Below are 20,704 nucleotides of genomic sequence, written 5' to 3'. Positions count from 1 at the left end.
ATGAGCAACTTGAGAGAGGACAGATCTCAAGAGCAAGATAAAAAGGCAACAGCAGAGCAAGCTTTCTGAGGTTGTTAGGTCTCTACACCTGTTCAGTTTTCAGGCTCCCTGCTGGAACTGGCAATAATCATTACTTGGTCTCTCGGGGTGAGATTAAAACCACTATTCCATTTCAGATATAGCACTAAATAGCATTTATGGTGAATCTACCATTGGATCCAATTAGATTCAGTAACCCAGAAATGAAAGGGTGCCTGTCTCCTAATATATTACCTGTCCAATTGCTCAATATTTCTTTAAAATTAACATATAAAATGGGCATAATGATATGACATGTATTTCTAGCATTATTAATACATGTGATCCTCCTCAGCTGCATGCTAAAGACACAGCATTTAAATGACTGTACAATGTGTATATACACACATACATACATGCATATATATTTCAGTTAACATGGAGACAGAACAGCAAACTGGATTGAGGGTTATCATCAGTTTGTGGAACTTTGAGTCGATAGAGCCAGCTTGCAAAATTCTACTCATTGAAGTACACAAAGTTCTTTTTTTTTGTTTGTTTTTGATAGCCGTGTATGGTATTAATCATAGCAACTGTCTGGGACAGTAGTTTTTTGCATGGGGGCTGGTAAGTTTTCATTAACAATTTGGCAGAGCTGGAACATATTCACAAGGACTTTTATCATCTGTGACAAATATCTGGATAATATTTTTCATTTTAGAAGTAATCCAAATACGATTCAAGTCAAAGCTACCCGCATAAGATAAGTATTGTCTATGTGTTATTTAACTGTCTCAGAATGCCATGAAATCAAGAATACAACAAAACAGAAACTGACTGCTGCACTCCAGCATTTGGTTGCGTGCACTGTACTGACCACAGCAGTAGAAGGTGGCCTTTCACATGTTTTTTAGACTGACATACATCACTGCATTTATGGCATTTCATGATTCTTCTTTGCCTTTCACATTAATGAGTGGTAGGCCACACAGTACCACATGTGCTCTGCTCACTACAAGATGCTACATTCCACTGTCCCCAGATGTACTGAGCATTAAAGTTTACTGCATCTGTGAAGTTTGGGAAAATGTGAAAAACAGGGACAAGAATTTTATGGTTTACCCCCTTGTGGCTTCCACCCAAGACATCCTTCTCAGGTAATGTCACACGAGCAAACCACCCAAACATAAAAGGAATGGAGATAAGCACGAAGCAAACTGAACTGTGGGGAAAGTAGGAACTGAACCAATGATCTCCCTTGCTCCTTCTGTGAGGATATATGAGCAGGGCAGCTATATCCATGAAAGAGTGTCTTTCTGCCCTGACAGCCTGTCTGAAGCAACTCCTGATGGAAATCCCATACAACTCTTGGTCATTGTGTCAAGAGTGAAAAGGAAAAAGACTATTAGTTGTCCTTACCTGCCAGTCCACACTGAGGAGGAAGGCACTCATGAATGGTCCTTAGCAGTATTATCTAAGAGCTCCAAGTGAAGAACCTTTGCTTCTGACAACTGGGACAGGGCTATGTGGCTTGTTCTCCTTGTCCAAGAGGTTGGGAGGGTTAGCAGAAGACAAAAATTCCCATCCCTAACTCTGGGGTAGTCCTCAGGAACTCACCAAGCTGGAGCTCACTGATCTGCCTTTCTCTTACATGCGTTACACACATGTAGAGAAGAATGGAGCCAAACAACTTTGTGGCTGGGGACTGGTGTTTTAAGTGGTCTGAAAAATGTCGAGGGGTCTACCATCAGCCTGTCCCCTGCCTAGCAGTTAATTCTGCCCCTGCCCCCTCTTAACTCCCAAATTAATCTTTTGGCCTTAATCGCAACACATCAACTCTGCCCCAACTCTTTCTAAAACTCTTCAAATTGTGAAAAGAAACAAGAAAATAGGGAGAGCTACACAAAGGCAATGAGCTCCTGCAACCTTCCAGTGAGTAATGCCTTGGGAAGAATGACATTTTACTGAAGTTCTCAATCACATCTGTGTCCCAATGTATTTTAAGCCTTTCTTGTGGATCAAAACTCAGAAATGAGGCAGAAGGTGTACTTTGGACCAGGAATTAGACTGGATTGGGAGCAAATCACGAGAGCATCTGATTTTATGGTAGCTCAGACACATGAGTTATCCCTGACGAATAGAAGTTGTGTGAATTGCAGTACTGAGAGCATAGTGTGCCAGGACATAATGTTTCAGGACTGTCAGTTCAATGCAGATTATAAGAATTACTTATTCATTAGATCAGGCACCGAAGGACTGGGTTTGATCATAAGATCTTTAGGACCAAGACCACCTAGTTGTTTCAGTCCAATCTTACTCTGATTTGACCCTCAAGGTGTACTATTAACCAAATAAGTAACACAAGACCCAGTATCACAATCATGTTGATATGGAACACATTTGAAGATGTTTATTTTCTACCCTTGACTAATGTCCCGTGGTTGTTAATCATATTCCAGGTTGTTACCTTTGCTCTGGAAACGTAAGGACAAACATTGCATCCACATTATTTTTTGTGTCTCCTGCTCACCTCCATTGAATGTCTCTTCATGCCCTTCCTCAGAGAGATTTTATCTGCCTGCAAAAGTTAACACAATGTCATTGCTCTGTTGTAGCCAGTTGAAATAGCCAGAACAGTTCTCCAATAAATACATCAAAAAGAGAGAAACAAAGAGTGGTTGGGTTGGCCCTCACTAGCAGCCAGTCTTCCACTCACTCCCCACCCTCCAGCAGGACAAGGGGAGGAAAGAGGAAAAACAGGAAAGAGAAAGCCTTTGGGTCAAGCTAAAGACAGGGAGCTTGCTGACCAATTACTGTTACAGGCTAAACTGGGGAAAATAATTTATTGCCAATTACAATAAATCATTACTGATTTAGGTAGTGGGAAACCAAAAACAAGAAAAAGAAGAAACCAACATTTACACACTTAGAGAAAATGCACCCCCTTTCCCAGGTTCAAGTTGACTCCAAGCACCTCTTCTCCCCTCCTTATTATCACCACAGGTTTCACTCCGTCCCTTTGGTGAGGCACTGGGAAGTCTCTTCTTCCTTCTCACTCTTCCTCTGCTGCAACATGGGTCCTCCACGGGCTGCAGGGAATATCTGCTCCACCACAGAACACCTCTTCCTCCTCACCCTCCTCTGCCTCCTGTGGCCTGGGTGTTCCCTATGTTGTTTTTCACTCTTTTTATTTTCTCTTCCTCCCTCTGGCTTTCCTTGCTCTTAAATATGTTTCTCCAGAGTGCCACCATCATGGCTGCGGGGCTCACCTGTGCCCTGAGGCAGGTACATTGGAGCCAGCTGTGCCCAGCATGGGGCAGCCCCGGCCGCTACTCACAGGGGCCGCTGCCAGGGCCTGGGCATTTGTACCCCATACACAAAGTGTTACCTCCTCTGTAACAAAGTGGAGAGAAGCTGTCCCATGAAGAGCAGCAGCGGTCTTTTGTAGATGTCTCACCCCACCAGCGGTGATCAGATCAGTGCAGAGAACGCGGCTGAGGAGAACTGCCAGAGGGTGTCATGGCGGAAGAAGAGGAAACCACTCGAAAGCAGTGGCACCACTTGAGTTATTGGGAGGGACTGGGCAAGGCAGACAAATTTCCAGAGTGGGCTGCAACTGAAGGTGGTGGGAGAGACCTCTCAAACCGCTCAAGGCCTTTACTTCCTCATTGCGTTAGCCTGTGACACAGCCTGATGCCTGGCAGAAATGCGACTCGCGGGTTTGGGGTAACAGGGAGGGCCAGGAGCTGCTGGGCCGCAGCAGGGACTGCTGGTGCCTTGTGGGCCCTCTGAGCACTGGGGCCTGCTGGGGGCCTCTGAGCCACGGAGCAGGGCCAAAGCCCCGGTGCAGGGCGTCCCCACAGGGATACAGCTGCCTGCAAAGCACAGCTGCAGTACAGGAAGGCATACATGTGTGAAGTATAGTAACACCTGCAGAGGTGCACAAGGGCAGAGACAACTGGATGACTTTAGCTGCAACTAGAGGAGGTGATAAGGAGGCAGAAAGAGAACATGAGGGAAGACCAAGGAATGCTAGTTTTCTCTGAAGCCACCTGCAGAAAACCCTGCCACAGGAGTGTGTTCAGATACTGAGAAGTTTAGGAGGATTAGTAAAGGCAGGACACCAACTTGCCTAAAACAGCAGTGTTGCAGTATAGAATTAGAAGCAGAAGGAGGAGCAGAAAAGGAAGGGGAGCAACAGTCCAAGTTCTATCAATTTTTTAAGTCCATCTAATTTCAGCAAAGGCTTAAAGAAATAAAACAAAACCTCCAGGGGACTCTTCCATCTGTGAATTCAAGCTTTGAAGCAAAATCTGAGGGGTTTTGTCTTTATCAGATCTCTTTGCTGTCACACTTATTATTCCCATTCTAATATTTAATTGGCTTCGGCAGAGATGATCTATTGCTAGTTCTGTGTCAGGCCCTTGCCAGTAACTCCATGGGGTCTGAGCTTCCTCCAGTCATCTCATGCTCCTATTTAAAATATTTTAACTGGAAAGCTTAGATAAATGCATTTCAAAGATGACCGTTTTGCAACAAAATTCCATCTGGTCAACGTTAGGTCCACTAACCACAGTGGGAGTGAAAAATAAACTTGCCTTCATGTTGAGGCTGTACAGCTTCAGGTAAACATGATTGGAGTAACTTGCTACTAATAAGCATCAGCACTGACAGCAGGAAAAATAGCTTTTAAGAATCCAAATTTCAATGCACACTTGTTGGTCGTCCAGTACTCACTTTCTGTTTCTTAGGAAGATTTGAGTGTTTCTCCAAAATCACACTACTCTTTGGAGAAATGGTGGATTTCTCAGAGTTTCCAGGCTTCAGAAAGGACATAGATGAGGTACCTGCATATGGAAAGAAAATTATAATGACGGGAAGCTGAAGGGGTTTAATATTACATAGTGCTATTGCTAGCCCTACTGCTAAATGGAGTCACTTAATGAATAAACAGGTCATAATGTCCTTGGGGAAGACCTAAGAGGATATTCACAGCTGAAACAAGGATGAAGCAATGCCTCTTACATCCCCTGAAACTGAAAAACTGGTGAGAACGAAAGTTTCATCTCTCTGGTTATATGTAAGTTGATGAAGCACAAGAAACCAGGGAGGTGAAATGTGTATGTCAGGGGTCTTCAAACTACGGCCCGCGGGCCAGATACGGCCCCCCAGGGTCCTCAGTCCAGTCCCCGGTATTTACAGAACCCCCCCGCCCCCCCGCTGGGGGTTGGGGGGAAACCAAGCAGCCACAGATGACTGCCTGCCACTTCATCCGCACACCGGCCCCATTTAAAAAGTTTGAGGACCCCTGGTGTATGTGAACCAAATACAGTTGCCATGTCACTGCAGAATGAAGAAATGGCCATATTCCTCTCTGCAGTGGGACCTGGGCAGTAAAGGCAATTCTGATTCCCTGCAACTTTCCCTTTCTTAGAAACCTTATCATTCAGAAGAATGGTACAAAGAGCAACTCACTTGCAGACAGCATAAGGAAGGCAGAGGTTTATGTATGCAACTCCAAGGCAGAGGAAACAAAATCCTTATACTGAGAGAATGTCACCTAAACTATAAACTTGTCTTCCTAAAGTACAGAACTTGGTTAACAACCTGTAAGGAATGATGATGATGAGGTTTTCTCTAGATCTTCCTGCATTTTAAGGAGTATTCTCTCCTCCTCCAAGGCTTCTATGTACTTGGAATAGGACCAGGAAGCCTGCAAGAACCATTAAAAACCATCAGCCTCCAGACCATGTTGCTAGCAGCTCCTGATCCATTTCAAGTGAGACAAAACCCTTGTTTATGTTATATCCCTGTTATTAAATAATCACAATTATTAAGAAAAGGATTTTTTTTCATTACAATATTGGAATAATGGGAAAAATAGTATTGCTGCAAATAAGCACATCTCAAAACACCATGAAATGCAGTTTAAGCAAGTTCGACAGATGTGATATTTACATTCATTTATTCTCCATCCCTTGCCTGAGTCCTATTCTCTCTCCCTTTGTCTTCAAAACCTAAATACAACAGACCTTTCCCCTCCCAAAATATTACTGTTTTGTGCTACTGAGGACTCGATTTTATCTCTCTGCCACATCCTTCCAGTGTGTCCTTTCTCAAATCATCAAAGCTGTCATTAGCCTCACAGTTTTTTCTGCCTGCCCTCTCAGGCAGAACACTGCTACGGTTACAGGCAGATCAACAGGAGGTGTCATCCTCTTCTTTTCTAAGGAACAAATGTTGCTTTTTGTAATGCAACAACCACAGTTTGCATTCCATGTAAATTTTAGGTCACTCTCCCAAATCAGTATGGGAACTATACTTTTATTTGGGCTTTTTTTTTTCCCTACAACATGAGAAGTTTGGGGCCAATTTGTCATGTCATGTCATGACTCATGACTTCTAGCATCTTCCTAAAGCAGAAAGGGGCTTGGAGAAGAAACTGCTATGTAAAAGATGCTTGCTCTTTCTGCAATTACCTGCCTCTTTTTGAGGGCTTAGGCATATGGTATTGATATACTGGCTCACTCAACCTGCCTTTTTTTTTTTTAATAAGTATGAACAAAAGTTAAAAGGTCCATTTAAGGGATAAAAGTGTAAGCTTTACTATGCCATTTGAACTGCATTTTCATATTTCAGTGGTATTTTAGGCTGCCTGCTTCTATGTTCTTCTCATTGCTAATGTAATGTCATGGGAAGAGCTCTATGGAATACAAGCAGTGGCTGAAGTGTGATTTACTCTTGCATCATCTGACATAGTTCTGATTATGTGGTCGCATAGATTCCCAATTATGTTATGGCAGTGTCAACTCAGCTATGAAAGACCCCTTGATATGCCCAAGGTGGCATGTCTGTTCTTCCTGTTTCTCTAATAAAACTGTTACCTTTTCACTAGAGATTTGATGCATCAGGAGAGTTGTTCTGGAAGAAGTACTGAAGAGCTATTTTCTGCCAGATTTTCTATTCAAATACCTAGATTTTCTAAATTAGTTCAGCTTCAGGTTTTGACATATGAGCAGAACAGGTTTCAAATTCTTTCTGGATATGAATTTCACAAGTAATTAAAAGCTTCTTATTCCAGAATTGAACTTCCTTTTCTTCTATTTACATTTAAATAAAGATTCTTTTAAAATCTACACACCTAAAGAGCTTAATATGTTGTTATATATTAATACTACTGAGAATCTAAATCTGAAAAAAATAAATAAATAAAGGAAAAAATCACTTGTAAGGTAGGTAAACTTATACCAGCAAAGTTAATTGTGGAAGAATGAAAATTTATTGAAGAACCATGTGACAGTAGTCTTCAAAACCAAACTCCACCTTCCCATTCTTCCAAGATCATTTTATCTCTCTTGAATTATGATATCTGTAGGAACATGTTTATTACTCACCTGCCACTCATATCCATCTGAAAATGATGCAGGTCCTCTCTCCACACTGATGTTATCTACAAAAGCACTGCCTGATAGACCAATGAGTTTTGTTCCCACTTCTTTACCCTGCCAATAATAAGAACTCATAATTAGATGTAAACAATAGTTACTGAGCTAAAGTAAAAACCAAAGTCTGAGGGATTAAAAATTGCCATTGGAAACAAGATAGTGTCATACGCAGTAACGTTTTGTAATGCACGGTTTCATAATTCATCACATTGGGAATAATAAAAAATAGCAAAAGATACTGCTTTTTTAAGGCTTTTTTTTTTTTTGTCCTAATCAAAGTTTCCTGACCTCTACACTCCTGCAGTCTGTCCTCCTTTCAGATTCAATGCCTGCTCCAAAATATAGCTAAGTGAGAGGGCAGATCTGCAACAGAATGTATTTCAAGGACAGAGAGGCCATTGTGACCCTCTAATTAGGCCTCACATATAAATGTAGAACACAGGATTTGTCATGATTAATTCCAGCTTGATCCAGTAGCTGTGAATGAACTACAGTATACATGTTAGGAGAAGAAGCAATCTGATTTAAAACATTTACAGTGAAGGACAAGGTGTTGTAACCCTTGGTAAACTGCACTGGTGATTAACTTTGTCATTTTCATGTTGCTCTAGTGTTTTACTAAGGCTGCACCTTTGCACATCTTGTCTGATGGCCCCAAGACTCTTTCTGAACATCAATCAATGTTCATAATTAACCTCACATAATTAACCCCACAACATCTCCATAAGGTGGGTAATATAACCCTGTCATGTTGCAAATGAGAAAGTGAGAATTAGAGGTCAAATGGTTCCTAAAGTCACTCAGAAAGTCCCTGAAAGATCTGGAAAAGGATCAGAATATCTTACTTCCTTGTTTCCAAAGTGCCTTTTCCTTCCTCGTCATCCCCACTTTCCTATGAACCCATCATCTATAAGTGACTTTTGGGTATAGAACTGTGCAGGCAGTGTGATGTTTATCTCCTCTCCAAGAAGCAGGCTTACTAAATTCTGTGGTATGCTCAACTGAGGGAACCGGGATGCCAAAGCAAATACAGAATTAGTGTGTGTACTAATATACTACAGTTTACATTTGCTAGCTTTCTCAATGAGAATGGTGCATTAAGTGAGGTCTTTAATAATGTCTTCTCATAATAAATTAGGCAATGTCATATCCCATGACATTACACCACTTACTAATAAATAAACTTACTGCTAAGATGCTTAAAGAGAGATGAGGGAAACATGGAAAAGGAAAATTAATGCTTATGGCTTTACCTTTCTCTGCTAAGGGCATGGAAAGAGTAAGTACAGGTCTGCAGTGTAAATTAAAACTATTTTGTATGCTTGAAAGCAAAAAATCCAAAATCTATTTTGGAGATAAAATGCAACTGTATATACAACAAATTACAAATACTGGCATCAAGGCAATCTGAAAAATTTGACTAATGATATCTTTAAAAATATGTGGCATGTGCATCTAGCGTTAGTGAATAAATCCCCAGATGGGCCAAAGATGAGCCCATATATCTGCGCCACACTAAGGGCAAATGTGTGAAAACAGAGAAGCAAACCATGCTTTCCGAAAGCAACATCTTCTAAAGCAACTATTTCAGTTCAAGCTTACTTTACCCTGTACCTTCCCATCCCTGCCTTCCAGACACTAAGCTTAAAAGAGGTCTTAGCATTGTACAGTGCTTGCATGGTGTCCCTTGCTGTCAGCCACTCCTCCCCTGTACTGTCCATTGCCAGGAAGCCTTTGATAGGATTTGCTCCAAAAATAACAAATAGGCACACACAAAAAATACTGAGATAGTCAAATAATACAAAGTCATGCAGTCAAAACCTCCTTATCTGCCTATTTTTTCCAATATACTACATAAAAATCCAACTCTTCTCCAGTCAGTTCAGAAAGTGAGGTGAGCCCAGGTAGACTGGGCATCCCAGGCAAAAATCTGGGAGGAAGGAGAAAGTAAAATTCCTCCCCCAAGACCATGATTGTTCCATTTGACATAAACCCCAAATGGCAACTGATTTGTGGTGGCAGGGGGGAAACACATACAAGAAAAAAAAAAATTCTAACCCTTGCCAGAGCTTTCCACTCCTTCAACATGAGCCTGGTGGGGCAGAGGAGCATAGACATTATTTTAAATGCCAAGAAATCATCACCTTATACAAGCTGCCAACCTGCTATTGCAGTATCCTTCAGGGATAGTGAATCATTTGTCACTGAGGGGACAGAAATCTCAGACAAGAGAACAGGGAATGGCAAATTCTTTAAACATTAATAGAAGGGGGAAAGGGCTTCACAAACTTATCTGTTCCACTTACTCTTTCAAGAAATTTTAAAAGGCAATTGGTTCACTGATAATTTTTTGTGAGAAATATAGTCTGCAAACTGTTTACTGATCTGCATTCTCTGCCTGTCATTTTCTAAAATTTCTTACCCTATTTCCCAGCTTAGAAGGGTAATTCACCTTTCCCATTTGTTCTCCCTAAAAGCTAGGCTTTTGCCCTCCTGGCCAAGATTTGCTCTTTACTTCCTTGATCTTAATCAGAAATCTTATAGACAGGCAACAAACAGATGGAAAAAATAAGTCTGTGAAAACACAGAAGTGCATTACTTTGAAATATTGCATTCTTGCACTGTAAGTATTGCCAATGGCCTTGCCAGATATATCTGTATGGAGGCAACGTGCTTTGGAGAAAGGAACATGAGTTCTTGGATTTTAGACTTGACTTGACATTGGTGTGTGGCCTTGAGTAATGCTTCACTGGTCCTCAGTTTTCATGTGTCTAAAACAGGACAACAATTTGTACATGTTCTTATGAGCATATATGTCTTTATCTGTCCAGGTACTCATATGGTTTTCATCATGAGTAACATCTCAACACATTTGTACGCAGTATTTAAAATATGTAAAGAGCTTTTAATGCTACTTCTGATAGTTTGCATGTCCAATGATTTCTCTGCTCTTAAAGGAATGTTCTCTCCTCAAAGCTGGCTGAACAATCACATTTCGTAAAAAATAAACTTTTATTAAGCCTATAATCAATAGAAAAAGTCCAATATATTTTAATAATAAAATTCCAAGAAAAACAACTTTACAAGCAAGCATTCCGCTGTAGAGGTCACAGTTCTGTTAATGTACTGAAACTGTCTGGAAACTCATTGTGAACAGTCTAACAATTTCACTGTCAAAGCTGAGAAACACTCAAGAAAAGACAAAGACTACACAAAGCAATTAGAACATAAATATTTTTTAAAATAACGTGCAGACTTTTCAAATGCTCCTTCTGAAAAACAGATATGAAATCTGGTTTTGTTTTGCTCTGTTTTGCTTTCAATAGTGACCCAGAACTGTAAATTCTAAAATAGGACAGTACATACTGAAATGCAAACAGGTCAGCAGTTACCCGTTGTACACATGGACTGTACATAGATTACTCTTTTTTTAGTTCAGCCCTCTTTTTTGCTGTTCTCTTGGCACAAAAGATGACTAAAATACATTTTCCCCCTGCTTAATGAAAGGAGTATTCCGTTGACTCATCTGCTTCAAGTTAAACATATGTATATGCATCAACAGGATTGGGAGCTAATTGCCCTAGGACCAGGTTCCATGTAAAGCTGGAATTCTAACAACAGGATTTCGGTAGCTTTGGATCCGGCTAAGAAAGGGTTGTTTGAATTCACGAATGTTTGCTCATGAAGGAGTTTTTATGCAGTTTGTCAGCTGCCACGTGAAATTTTGTGAGCCTTACCTCTGCTGTTTTGCCTTCTTTCTTTCGCATCTTTTTTTCCTTTTTTCTCTCCAAGGCAAGTAGAATTTTGTCACTAGCCAAATTGCTTCGAAACTTACAAAATTTCGGCCAAAATTTAAACAGAAGAGCAAAAATACTCATCTGCACAGAAAGAAAAGAAAGTTGGTCTTGACTGTATTAAGAAAACCAAGTTTACTGTAAAATGAAATGTAGTTTACCATGACAATGAAATAACTATTTCTTTTTGAATACACAGCCTTGTTCCTCCCACGTACTGTGTCCTGACATTTCAGCCCAGCTTTGCTCGGCACATGCTTTTCATCAGTGTGTTTATTACTGGTGAGAAATCTTCCTAAAACACAGTTAAAAGGCACTTTCTTTTTTTATATTTCCCTAAACAATTGTTTGCATTAATGAAAACATCCATCATTTTTTACAAGTACTCTTGATAAAATATACACCAGTAGGATTGCTTTTGCACCACTGTTCTGTTCAAGTATTTCAAATATTCTGTTCATTAGGGAGAGAGCTTTTTTCCTTCCTTAAGAGAAAGGAAATACTTTTTTGCCTCTGGAAAGGCTCTTAAACCACATTACAGATCTATGAGCAAATCTTGGATAATTTTTAAATGATATAATCTCTCACAGGGTCGTTTTTGAACTAGAGTAAGAAAAACAATTTTAGAAAAAGCAAACAGAGGGGTTCAGTGAATTCTGTTGCTGCACGTACTAAGGCTTACAGTTTTCAATTTATTTAGACGTTTAATTCTCATTGAGAAACTTGGCTTCAAACGAGCCGAGCATGCTCAGCACCTCACTTGCTTCTGGCTCAACAGACTTGAAAGTGACATGTGAGTCACTGTCATGTTCCAGTCACAGCTTTTGGGCCAAGTTCTTCCCTTGGTTTTGTGCCACATATCTGGAGTTCACTGGGTTTTACACAGGCTGTATTCCTCTTAGGACCTATATGAACCCTTTTCTCTGACAAACCATTCATCTTTTGTGATCCAAACACTTTATGGACTCACAGTCAATGTTTAAATGTGTTGACAGCAATTTTATAGGAAAAGAACTAGCTTTCTTGGGTTTAGAAGGTAAGACAGAGAAGACAGTAACAAGGAATTAGAAAACAGTCTGTAGTAAAGGTTCACAAATTGCTGTTCTGTCTGATGAGTACAAAGATCAGAGAGAAAATTGTCTACAGCCATTTAATACAGACTTTCTGTAACAGAAGCGAAAGCCGTTCTGTAAGTTAAGCTGTCCTTGTGCTTTACTCACATCTGCTTTTTTATCATAAACTACAAAAAAAATACAAACTTTCTAAGTGCAGATTACTTCTCTGACATTAATCAAGGTGTAAAGAACAAGCAACTAGAAACATAGACAGAATTAATTTCTACTGCCAGAATTCCTAACACAGACCTGGGTAACACCTTTCCAAGATCAGCTAGCTGTCAGACATAGTCCAGTTACTGAGCAGTAAATATCTGAAGCTCCTCTGTCATCTCCACCATTCAGTCTTCATTGAAAGGCATAACTATAGCATTCTCCTTCATGCCCAGCCTTACATACAGAGTCCAAATTGTCACATAAGCCTGTCCTTAAAAACTGGGCACACAGACTCTAGCCAGACCTATTAACAGATATTCTCCCAGCTTCTTACCTGTGCCTCTCTAAAAATGTAAGGTCCTAGTTCTTTCCTGTGCTCCAAAATCTTTTTTGCTTGTTCAGTTGGGATGTCAATCTGCAAAGCTGGGGGTATGGTGGAATTAATAAAGCAGTCAATAATAGCTGTGATCTTTTTCTGGATTGTGGCATCATCACAATGAGAATGGCACAAGTCCTGAAAGATGAAAAATAGCATTTTCAGTCAATGGAGAGACGCAAGACCCTTTACAGGGGCCCAGTGATCAAAGAGTAAAAGTCATACAAAAATAATTATACAATAAATTCCTTCAGTATGTAGGACAAAATTCTTATTGCAAATGTGCATGGTCAAAGACATAGTTAAGACATGAATGGAACTTCTGGTTTGCAAATGCAGATGTGTAACAAGCATTGCTTTTAGGGGATAACCTCTGCCTGCACATTCTGATGGAACAGGTTAGTTTTATCCTGCATTCAGTCTAAGTACATTACTGGCAAATAGGAGGTATATGTGAAAAGAAAAACTCACCTACAGGTGTGAAATGCACTGATTTTCCCAATGAGCCTGCTATGACTAGCATAGCCATGGTACCAAGACAAAGAAATGCTCTAAATACTCCAAGAAAAGGGGGCAGTTATTTAGAGGGTACAGAGTATCATGACCAGGAACGTTGGTGCAAGAGGGGACAATTTCAGCTACCAGTAAATCATTGAAATCTAATTTCACCACTCAGTAAGATTTTCTAGTTTCCCAAAACCTCAGTATTTGAAATAACTCTGTGAGGGACAGAATACAAAACAAACCTGAATTTACAAGGGTGAGATCCCAAAGGACCACTGGGGGTTTTCCACTTTTTTTTATGTGATCCTGTTGTTCTTGTAAAACCTGTTATTACTGTGTTTTCACACTCTGAGAATGCTACCATTGGACTTTGATGGGAAGGAAAAATGATTCGAAGAACTTCCCTCAAATGCTTTGAAACACAAACCTTCCATCTATACATAAACACCAGGAAATGTCTATAACACTAGGAGGTTGTCACATATATCTACTAGAGTCACAGTAAACACTCAGAGAATTTTCAGAAAAAGAGATCTTTAAATGAAGAATATGCATTTAGTTTTGGTATAGGAGGCTGGATATTCACTTTGTGAAGAAATTAAATACAAGGCTTTTCACCAGAAATGTGGTATGTGAAAGAGCTGGCTTGTTTGATTATGAATACTTTTTAGTTTTGTGAAGGAAAAAAAAGAATGATAACAGCTACAATGAGGAAAGTAAGGCAATACAAAAACATACTCAATATATCCTAAGAACATATTATGGCTTCCTTTGCTGATCTAGCATAGAAGAAAAAGCACAGAGCTGTAGTAAGAGGGAAGACAAACAAGCCATGTGATATGAAGAGAGATGAGACATGAGCATAGAGGAACAGATGGAAATGATCCACAGAGTTAGATTTCTTCATATTTTTTTAAAATAAAATATATTTTTTTTATTCTCCCAAGATGTGCTGCCACCCTGATGGGTTACAAGGAGCAATGCAGTCATTGACTCCTAAAGGGAGTTCTGTCTAAACTGAGTGCATGACAGGGCTCAGACAACACAAGTATGCACTGTGCAAAGCGCTGCCCACGTCCTTGGCAATATTCCTCGGTTCAGCCTGACCCACAGCGCTCCTACTACTCCAGCCCTTTGCTTCTATAAAGAGCATCAACTGCCAACCATGACAAATCGCATGCTTGTAGAAATACGGTCAGATTGTACTTTTTCTTGATAAGAAGACAAATAAAATTAACACAAATGGGGGAATTGGGGGGGGGGGGGGGGGGGCAGACACGACACCACAAAAATAAAACAACGAAGGCTTTCTTCGGAGAGCAGATCCACAAAGAAAACAGTCTAATCTACACTCCACATTAAGCTGCAGAAAGTTTACATGTCCTCCACCATGTAGCAATGAAAAGTCACAAGTCTGAAAATCATCAAATATTTTAAGAAGGATTTATGTGATGGAACTACAGGTGCCTTCATGTCCAGTTTCTAGTCTAAGCTAGTCACTCTGTAACCCAGAGAGAGACAACAGCACCCGCAGGGAGCATTTTGGCTGATGATTCCCTGCTTGAAGATCGAAGCCTCTGTGAAGAGGGGCGATTCCCTCCTGGAAACAAAGCAGCTTCAGCTTCTAAAGCAGACCCCAAATTCAAATGCATAAAATTAAACAGTGAAAATATACCCACATGCCTGCAGAGGATCTCCAAGTGCTACTGAAGCATCAACTGTATTTACCTCCTAATTCTTGAGATTGTTAGCTAACCTCATTCTCCCTGCCTGCCATGTGCACCCAGGCTACATTTAGGAGCCCGGGAGAGGCTCTGCACTCCAGTAGCACTTTTGCATCAGTAATGTCCCAGAGACAAAAGGAATGATGAACAAGGGAATGATCCCTGGTGCTCCTGCATTCAGTCTAGGGTGCTACTAGGGGGCTGCAGTGTGATTTAAAGGCTCACTCCAGAAGTCGCCCATTATGTTTCACCCCACACAGCAGCAATTTCACATGTATGTAATCTGGGAGAGAGGCAATCCCTGCTGACCTTCCCCATCATGTTTCACCTTGGCCACATCCTCAGCTGCAGTCAAATGTGAGTGCACAGAGTGCAAGGGAGCTGGGGGTCTGCATTATACATACAGGTTTTTTGGGTAGATACTATCTTTACATCTGTATATTTGACAGAATTTAAAAGTTTTCTCTGATTTTTGAGGGATTAACAACTTTGGCAACAATCCCATTATTTAACAGTGTGTAACTATAAAGACAGAATGAACATTTTAATGCTTGCATATTTTCTACTGCTCAACAGAGGTATACCAAAATCTGAGCATTAGCTAGTTGGTAGTGTCCCTTTCGAGACTCAGAAGAATGTTACAGTTTGCAGAAGCCTGAGGAAATACAGGGATAATACATTCAAGTCCTTAAAAATAGCTACCCTTAAGAAGTGAGGATTTTCATTGCAGAAAAAAATAGTTTAAACGGTGAAAGAGCTTTTGCTATGAAAAAGGAAATTCTTAAGAGATATTCTTGTTTAAATTCTCCTAATATGCAGTAATGGATGCATTTGCTTACAAATTCAATGATACTCCCCTTGCTCCATTTTACCACCATACCTTATACTTCTGTACTTCTTGCCAAAAGAGCACTCCATTCTCCAGTAGGTCTCCTTTCAGTGACACAAAGTGTTGAAATTGATTTGCTGTCACTGGATTCAACAGCGCTTTGCGGAAAGCAATTATTTCACTAGATGAAGAAACCCGCTTATTGTCCACATGCTGTTGAAAGAAGAAATAAATGCACCAAATAAACTTTGTTTCAAAAAGCAATAACAAAAGCATTAGTTAGCATAAACTGTCTGATTCTTATCTTTGCACTGACCCTAACTTTCAATAGTTTATGAGTTTATGACATGGATACAATAGAATGTGGCAAGGTTTCATTTCTTTCTCTCCTTTTTTCTTTTTCTTTTCTTTTTTTTTTTCCCAGTTTGGTTTGGGCAACATTTTTTGGAAGACGTGATGGGAGAGGAAATGACTGACAATGATTTAGACCATATGACTACATACTATAAAGTATGGAAACAGCTATTGTTATTGATTATGGCAACAGGCTACTTTTCTAGAGAACAGTTTGAGTTTTGTGCAAACAAACAACAAAGAAAAAGGAACAGACAAACCACATAGCTTAAAGTTGTAAAATGCTTCTGACAGGGATCTCACCAACAAAATGAGCTTTGAAATGTGTTGCCATGATCACCAACAGAAGCCAGAGAGTTTGCTCTCTGCGGAATAAAGCTACCAATAGTAAAACACACTTTAAAGGCATCAAGGCGTTTTGGAAATCCTCATGCTGCAAAGCACAGAGCGGTAGGCAGCCAGGAAAGGGTGGAGAAATAAAGATGGCTTATGCAGGGATAGTTTGTCTGAAATTAAGCTCAGGCTGGCCTGCCTTCCTGAACAGTTATTGTGCTGCCACTGAGGAGCAAGCCAAACGACTCCTTTTTGTTATCAGATAGATGAATGAAAACTGTCTTCTAACAGTGGTATAAAACTCTTGAAGTCGTCAAGGGATGGAGTGCTGTTCAATGGTCAGCATGGGACAGAAACATTTGTAGTTGTTGCAGACAGTCCTGGAAATCTAACCTGATTCTAAGATGAAGGTCTTTCTGCAGCTTCTCTTAAAAACAGGGGTTAGGCTTAATGTCCTACCATAGAGCCTACCCTTGCAAGAGGGTGGGTGGTGGCTGTCCAAAAGGTCCTCTGGTTAAAATAAAGTCAGCTGAACTTAGACAGAAAGGTGGGATCTTCTCAGCCCTCCTCCAATTCTCCAAACATGTTCTATCCCCTGTGACCAGGATTTAGACAACTTGTGGGGAAAATTACTTCTGGGGCATATTCATGAAGGGAAGAACAAAACATTGCTCCCGTCCCTATACTAATATACGAACACTGCTTATTTTATGGGTCAACAATCTTGAAGCAGAACATGGAAAATAACCATCTTCCCGACAAACAGACAAAGGGAAAACTCAGTTAACAGAACCCACATGCACTTTGGATCCCTTTCGAGCTAATGGTTTGCATGGATAATTGGTGACCGGGTCTCCAGTTTGATTTCAACAGACAATAAAAGTTCAACTGAATAAATGTACACAACTTGTATGTTGGCAATCACGAAGAGTTCACTGCTCTTCAAAAGGAAAAAACTGGCAAACATCTGATGAAATGTATTATTATAAAGGTTTAAGATGTTTAAAATTGATATTATCTCAGTGCTGTAAGATTAAAATACAATTCTAAATGAAACAGATACTGTGAGATATGATTAAACCTGCCCACTCCACTGCATACTTCACATTCCCTTTTGTGTCTGCACGTAATCCACTTGCAATAATAAATAAACTACCAGATGCTGGAATGAACAGCTTGTCCCAATAAGTCCACTGCATGCAAAATACAGATAAAAGTGAATTAAAGGTACAATATCAGTTTGAGGAGGGTTAAGAGTGCTCCAAAGCCCAGAACAAGAGACGTTGTTTTCAAGTGTGACCTTTCCAGCCAGGAAGGGCGAGAAATTTACCATGAACATCCAGCAGGGAGCTAAAATCACCAGTAATGTGAGTAATCAGTCCATTACAGCAAATACAATCATGCCTGCTTTTGACAGCATTACATTTGGGCCTCACACTGTTAGCAGGGAAACTGTGAAGGATGTGCAAGGTCCAAACAAAAAAGACAGTGAAACCGCACACAAAAGAGACATAATAAACTTCACTTGCCTTCCACATCCTAGCTGTCTTCTCCTGTTTTTGGTGTGAAAGATCTTCAGTTATGTCCTTTATCTACATTTGAACAAAGGATTATTATTGTATTTTTTAACAATTCTTGTTTTATGTTCAGCCTTCTAATGACCAAGACCACAGTGGTAAATAGCTGATATGTCTTTGTATACATTTTTATATCTGAAACTTGTTGTGGACCCACTCTGAATGACATCCCTTCAGCTATAAATGAGCACATGCTCATTAAGACCGGGGAGTTAGAGAAGACAAGAAGCAATAGCAGCAGACTGTGCTTTCCCACTAGTTTACCTTACCCATCATGTTTTGAGGGATCACTTATATTAGGAACAAATTTGGGGCTTTTTTTTTTTTAATGAAATGTTTTCAGTTCCTTTGGACAGCTGCATCAGAAATATAGTCTTGATCCTGCAGCGTCTTTGTAGCAAAAATACACCTCAAATCAAGGGCAGATTTTCTGAATAAGGACTACATAGCATGCCCACAGTGTTTGGTCACTGTGAAATATGAAGCCAAGTGGAGAATGTCATCTGGTTTCATTTCTTCTAAAATACTTTCTTCAAAGGACCTTTTCATCCTCTGAATTTGCAATAAGAAAGAGAAAAGAGCAGTCAGACATAAACGGAGTTAGGAAAAGCTCATTAGAAGTATGTATATCCTCTAAACTGTATATTAGTGTTGAATGCAGCATTTTCCAAACTGCGTGGGCTGCTCTCCCTGCCAGTACAGTGCAGCAGGTGCAAGAAGAGGCATGAGCTAGCTTCCAGACCTGGAAGCAACTTAGCCTTATTGCATGGTCTTGTGCCATGCCTTGTAAAGAAGGCAGAGTTCAGCTAAAAACGCAGAGGGTTAGGAAATTTTGTTTTAATCACATAATTGTTATTAAAATTAAAATTTGTCTTGCCAGAACCTATACTTGTCAGATTGCTTAGTGCTCTGAATCAATGAAAAGGATCCAGATCATATGCACTTGTGACAACACTTCTGACAATGTTCTTGATGCTAAAAAGATCATGGAAAACAAGTTTTACGAATCAATGCAGTGTGCATATGTGTCTGCTTGGTGGAACTGTAAAGTTTCCCTCTGCTGTGTAATTCACATTTCAGAGCTGTTGTGGAAGTGCAAAAAAACAAGTCTATTTGCCCCTACACAGATCCCAGCTACAGAGGCACTCTCATAAAAGGCAGATGTTAGCTGCTCTGCCCATTCCCCAGTCTTTCTAATGAACCAGCAGGAGTGAAAGGCTCCTCATTCCCACTTTTCTGGCAACTTTCTGAAGTAACCAATTGGTCTAAGGCTTGCAGCAGTTAACCTCCCCACTCAGCAGAATTTCACAAGTCCTGGAGTCATTTCTACAGGCAGTGCAGCTCCAGATGGGAGAATATGGGCAGTGTAAGAGAGAGAATACAGCGTGGGAAGCCCATTCATTTGCTTGTGTTCTTGTCCCCTTGGGCAAATCCTTTACACAAAGCAGCAGTTCTTCTGTGTGCAAGTGTATGACTAGGACAAAATGGCATACAGAGAGTGCTGCACTACAGCAAAGATTAGTTTACTCCCCTGGCAGCCTGGCTGGCAATGGAGCTAACGCCAGTTCCTTCAGATTTAGGATCTAACTACTGTCAGCTAGACTAAGCCTTCAGAGGAACTGCCTTCACAATTAGCGAGTTAAATGCTTCAACCTGTACATGCTACAGCATCTCTTTCAATGACTGAATGTGAGCTGTGGACTGCTTTTCCTCTGAACCATTTTATCTGAATGGCAAATTATGAGCCAAACAAAAACAATGCCAGGATGTGTTGCTTTGTTAAAAAATTACCTTTGCTTGTCTCTCCGCCCCATGGTGTTCATCTGCCAGGAACAATGGCAGCCATTGTTTTTCTAATCTCTCCTGGACACATTGCTGAATTTCTAGCAGAACCGCTGCCGAAAGTCGATCATGAAGGATTTGTCCCCATCCTCCACCTGAATGCATTAGCTAAGCAATCCAAATACAACAACACATGACATAAACTTTTGTGTATACCAAAAGTCCTTTATCTCTCTACATCCTTGATTTAGCAAAGCATGAGCTTAACTGTAAGCAAAGCATTTAATGCATGCTTACCCAAGGCTCACATGTACTTTTCATAAAAGGGAACAGATTACAATTGTCCCTACCTATAATAGAATACAGGCTCCAGCAAATAATACCCGAGCTTGACCAAGTAAATTTCCTGAAGTATAAAGATAGATCGGAGTACCACAGCTCAGACTTGCTGTCTGTGGCTTTACTGACATACTAAAATAGAAAGCTGAGACAAGTTACTCTGCCTGAAAGCCATTTTTACACTTTTTCTGAGCTGTGTTGTGCAAGCTCTGGCTGCGGCCTCAGATCAGGGTTTAAGAGAGATGTTCTGTAAAGAGAGGGGAGGAAGAGCCTGAACAGGAAGGAAGGGACCCCCACAACCAGAACAGAACCAGATGTCTGGCCAAAAATATTGGTAAGATTTGAGGAGATGGCTTGG

General features: G+C 40.4%; 1 protein-coding gene across 1 annotated transcript in view; it reads right to left on the bottom strand.

Annotated features, from left to right (window-relative positions):
* Positions 1 to 2,355: 2,355 nt before the first annotated feature.
* RGS22 (regulator of G protein signaling 22) overlaps positions 2,356 to 20,704 on the bottom strand; it is a 62,601-nt gene continuing 44,252 nt past the window's right edge. The window contains exons 18-26 of the mRNA XM_056330458.1: positions 20,017 to 20,175; positions 18,178 to 18,240; positions 16,013 to 16,174; positions 12,863 to 13,042; positions 11,201 to 11,341; positions 7,413 to 7,520; positions 5,626 to 5,731; positions 4,756 to 4,865; positions 2,356 to 2,596 (exon numbers count right to left, since the gene is read on the bottom strand). Of these exons, the coding sequence (XP_056186433.1) occupies positions 2,525 to 2,596; positions 4,756 to 4,865; positions 5,626 to 5,731; positions 7,413 to 7,520; positions 11,201 to 11,341; positions 12,863 to 13,042; positions 16,013 to 16,174; positions 18,178 to 18,240; positions 20,017 to 20,175 (1,101 nt within the window). The 3' untranslated portion in view covers positions 2,356 to 2,524. The remainder of the gene's footprint in view (positions 2,597 to 4,755; positions 4,866 to 5,625; positions 5,732 to 7,412; positions 7,521 to 11,200; positions 11,342 to 12,862; positions 13,043 to 16,012; positions 16,175 to 18,177; positions 18,241 to 20,016; positions 20,176 to 20,704) is intronic.

This window comes from Falco biarmicus, chromosome 3 (genome assembly GCF_023638135.1).
Source record: "Falco biarmicus isolate bFalBia1 chromosome 3, bFalBia1.pri, whole genome shotgun sequence".
In the NCBI taxonomy this organism is placed as follows: domain Eukaryota; kingdom Metazoa; phylum Chordata; class Aves; order Falconiformes; family Falconidae; genus Falco; species Falco biarmicus.
The sequence above is the reverse complement of the archived record's forward strand: the minus strand, read 5'-3'. Positions and strand labels throughout refer to the sequence as shown.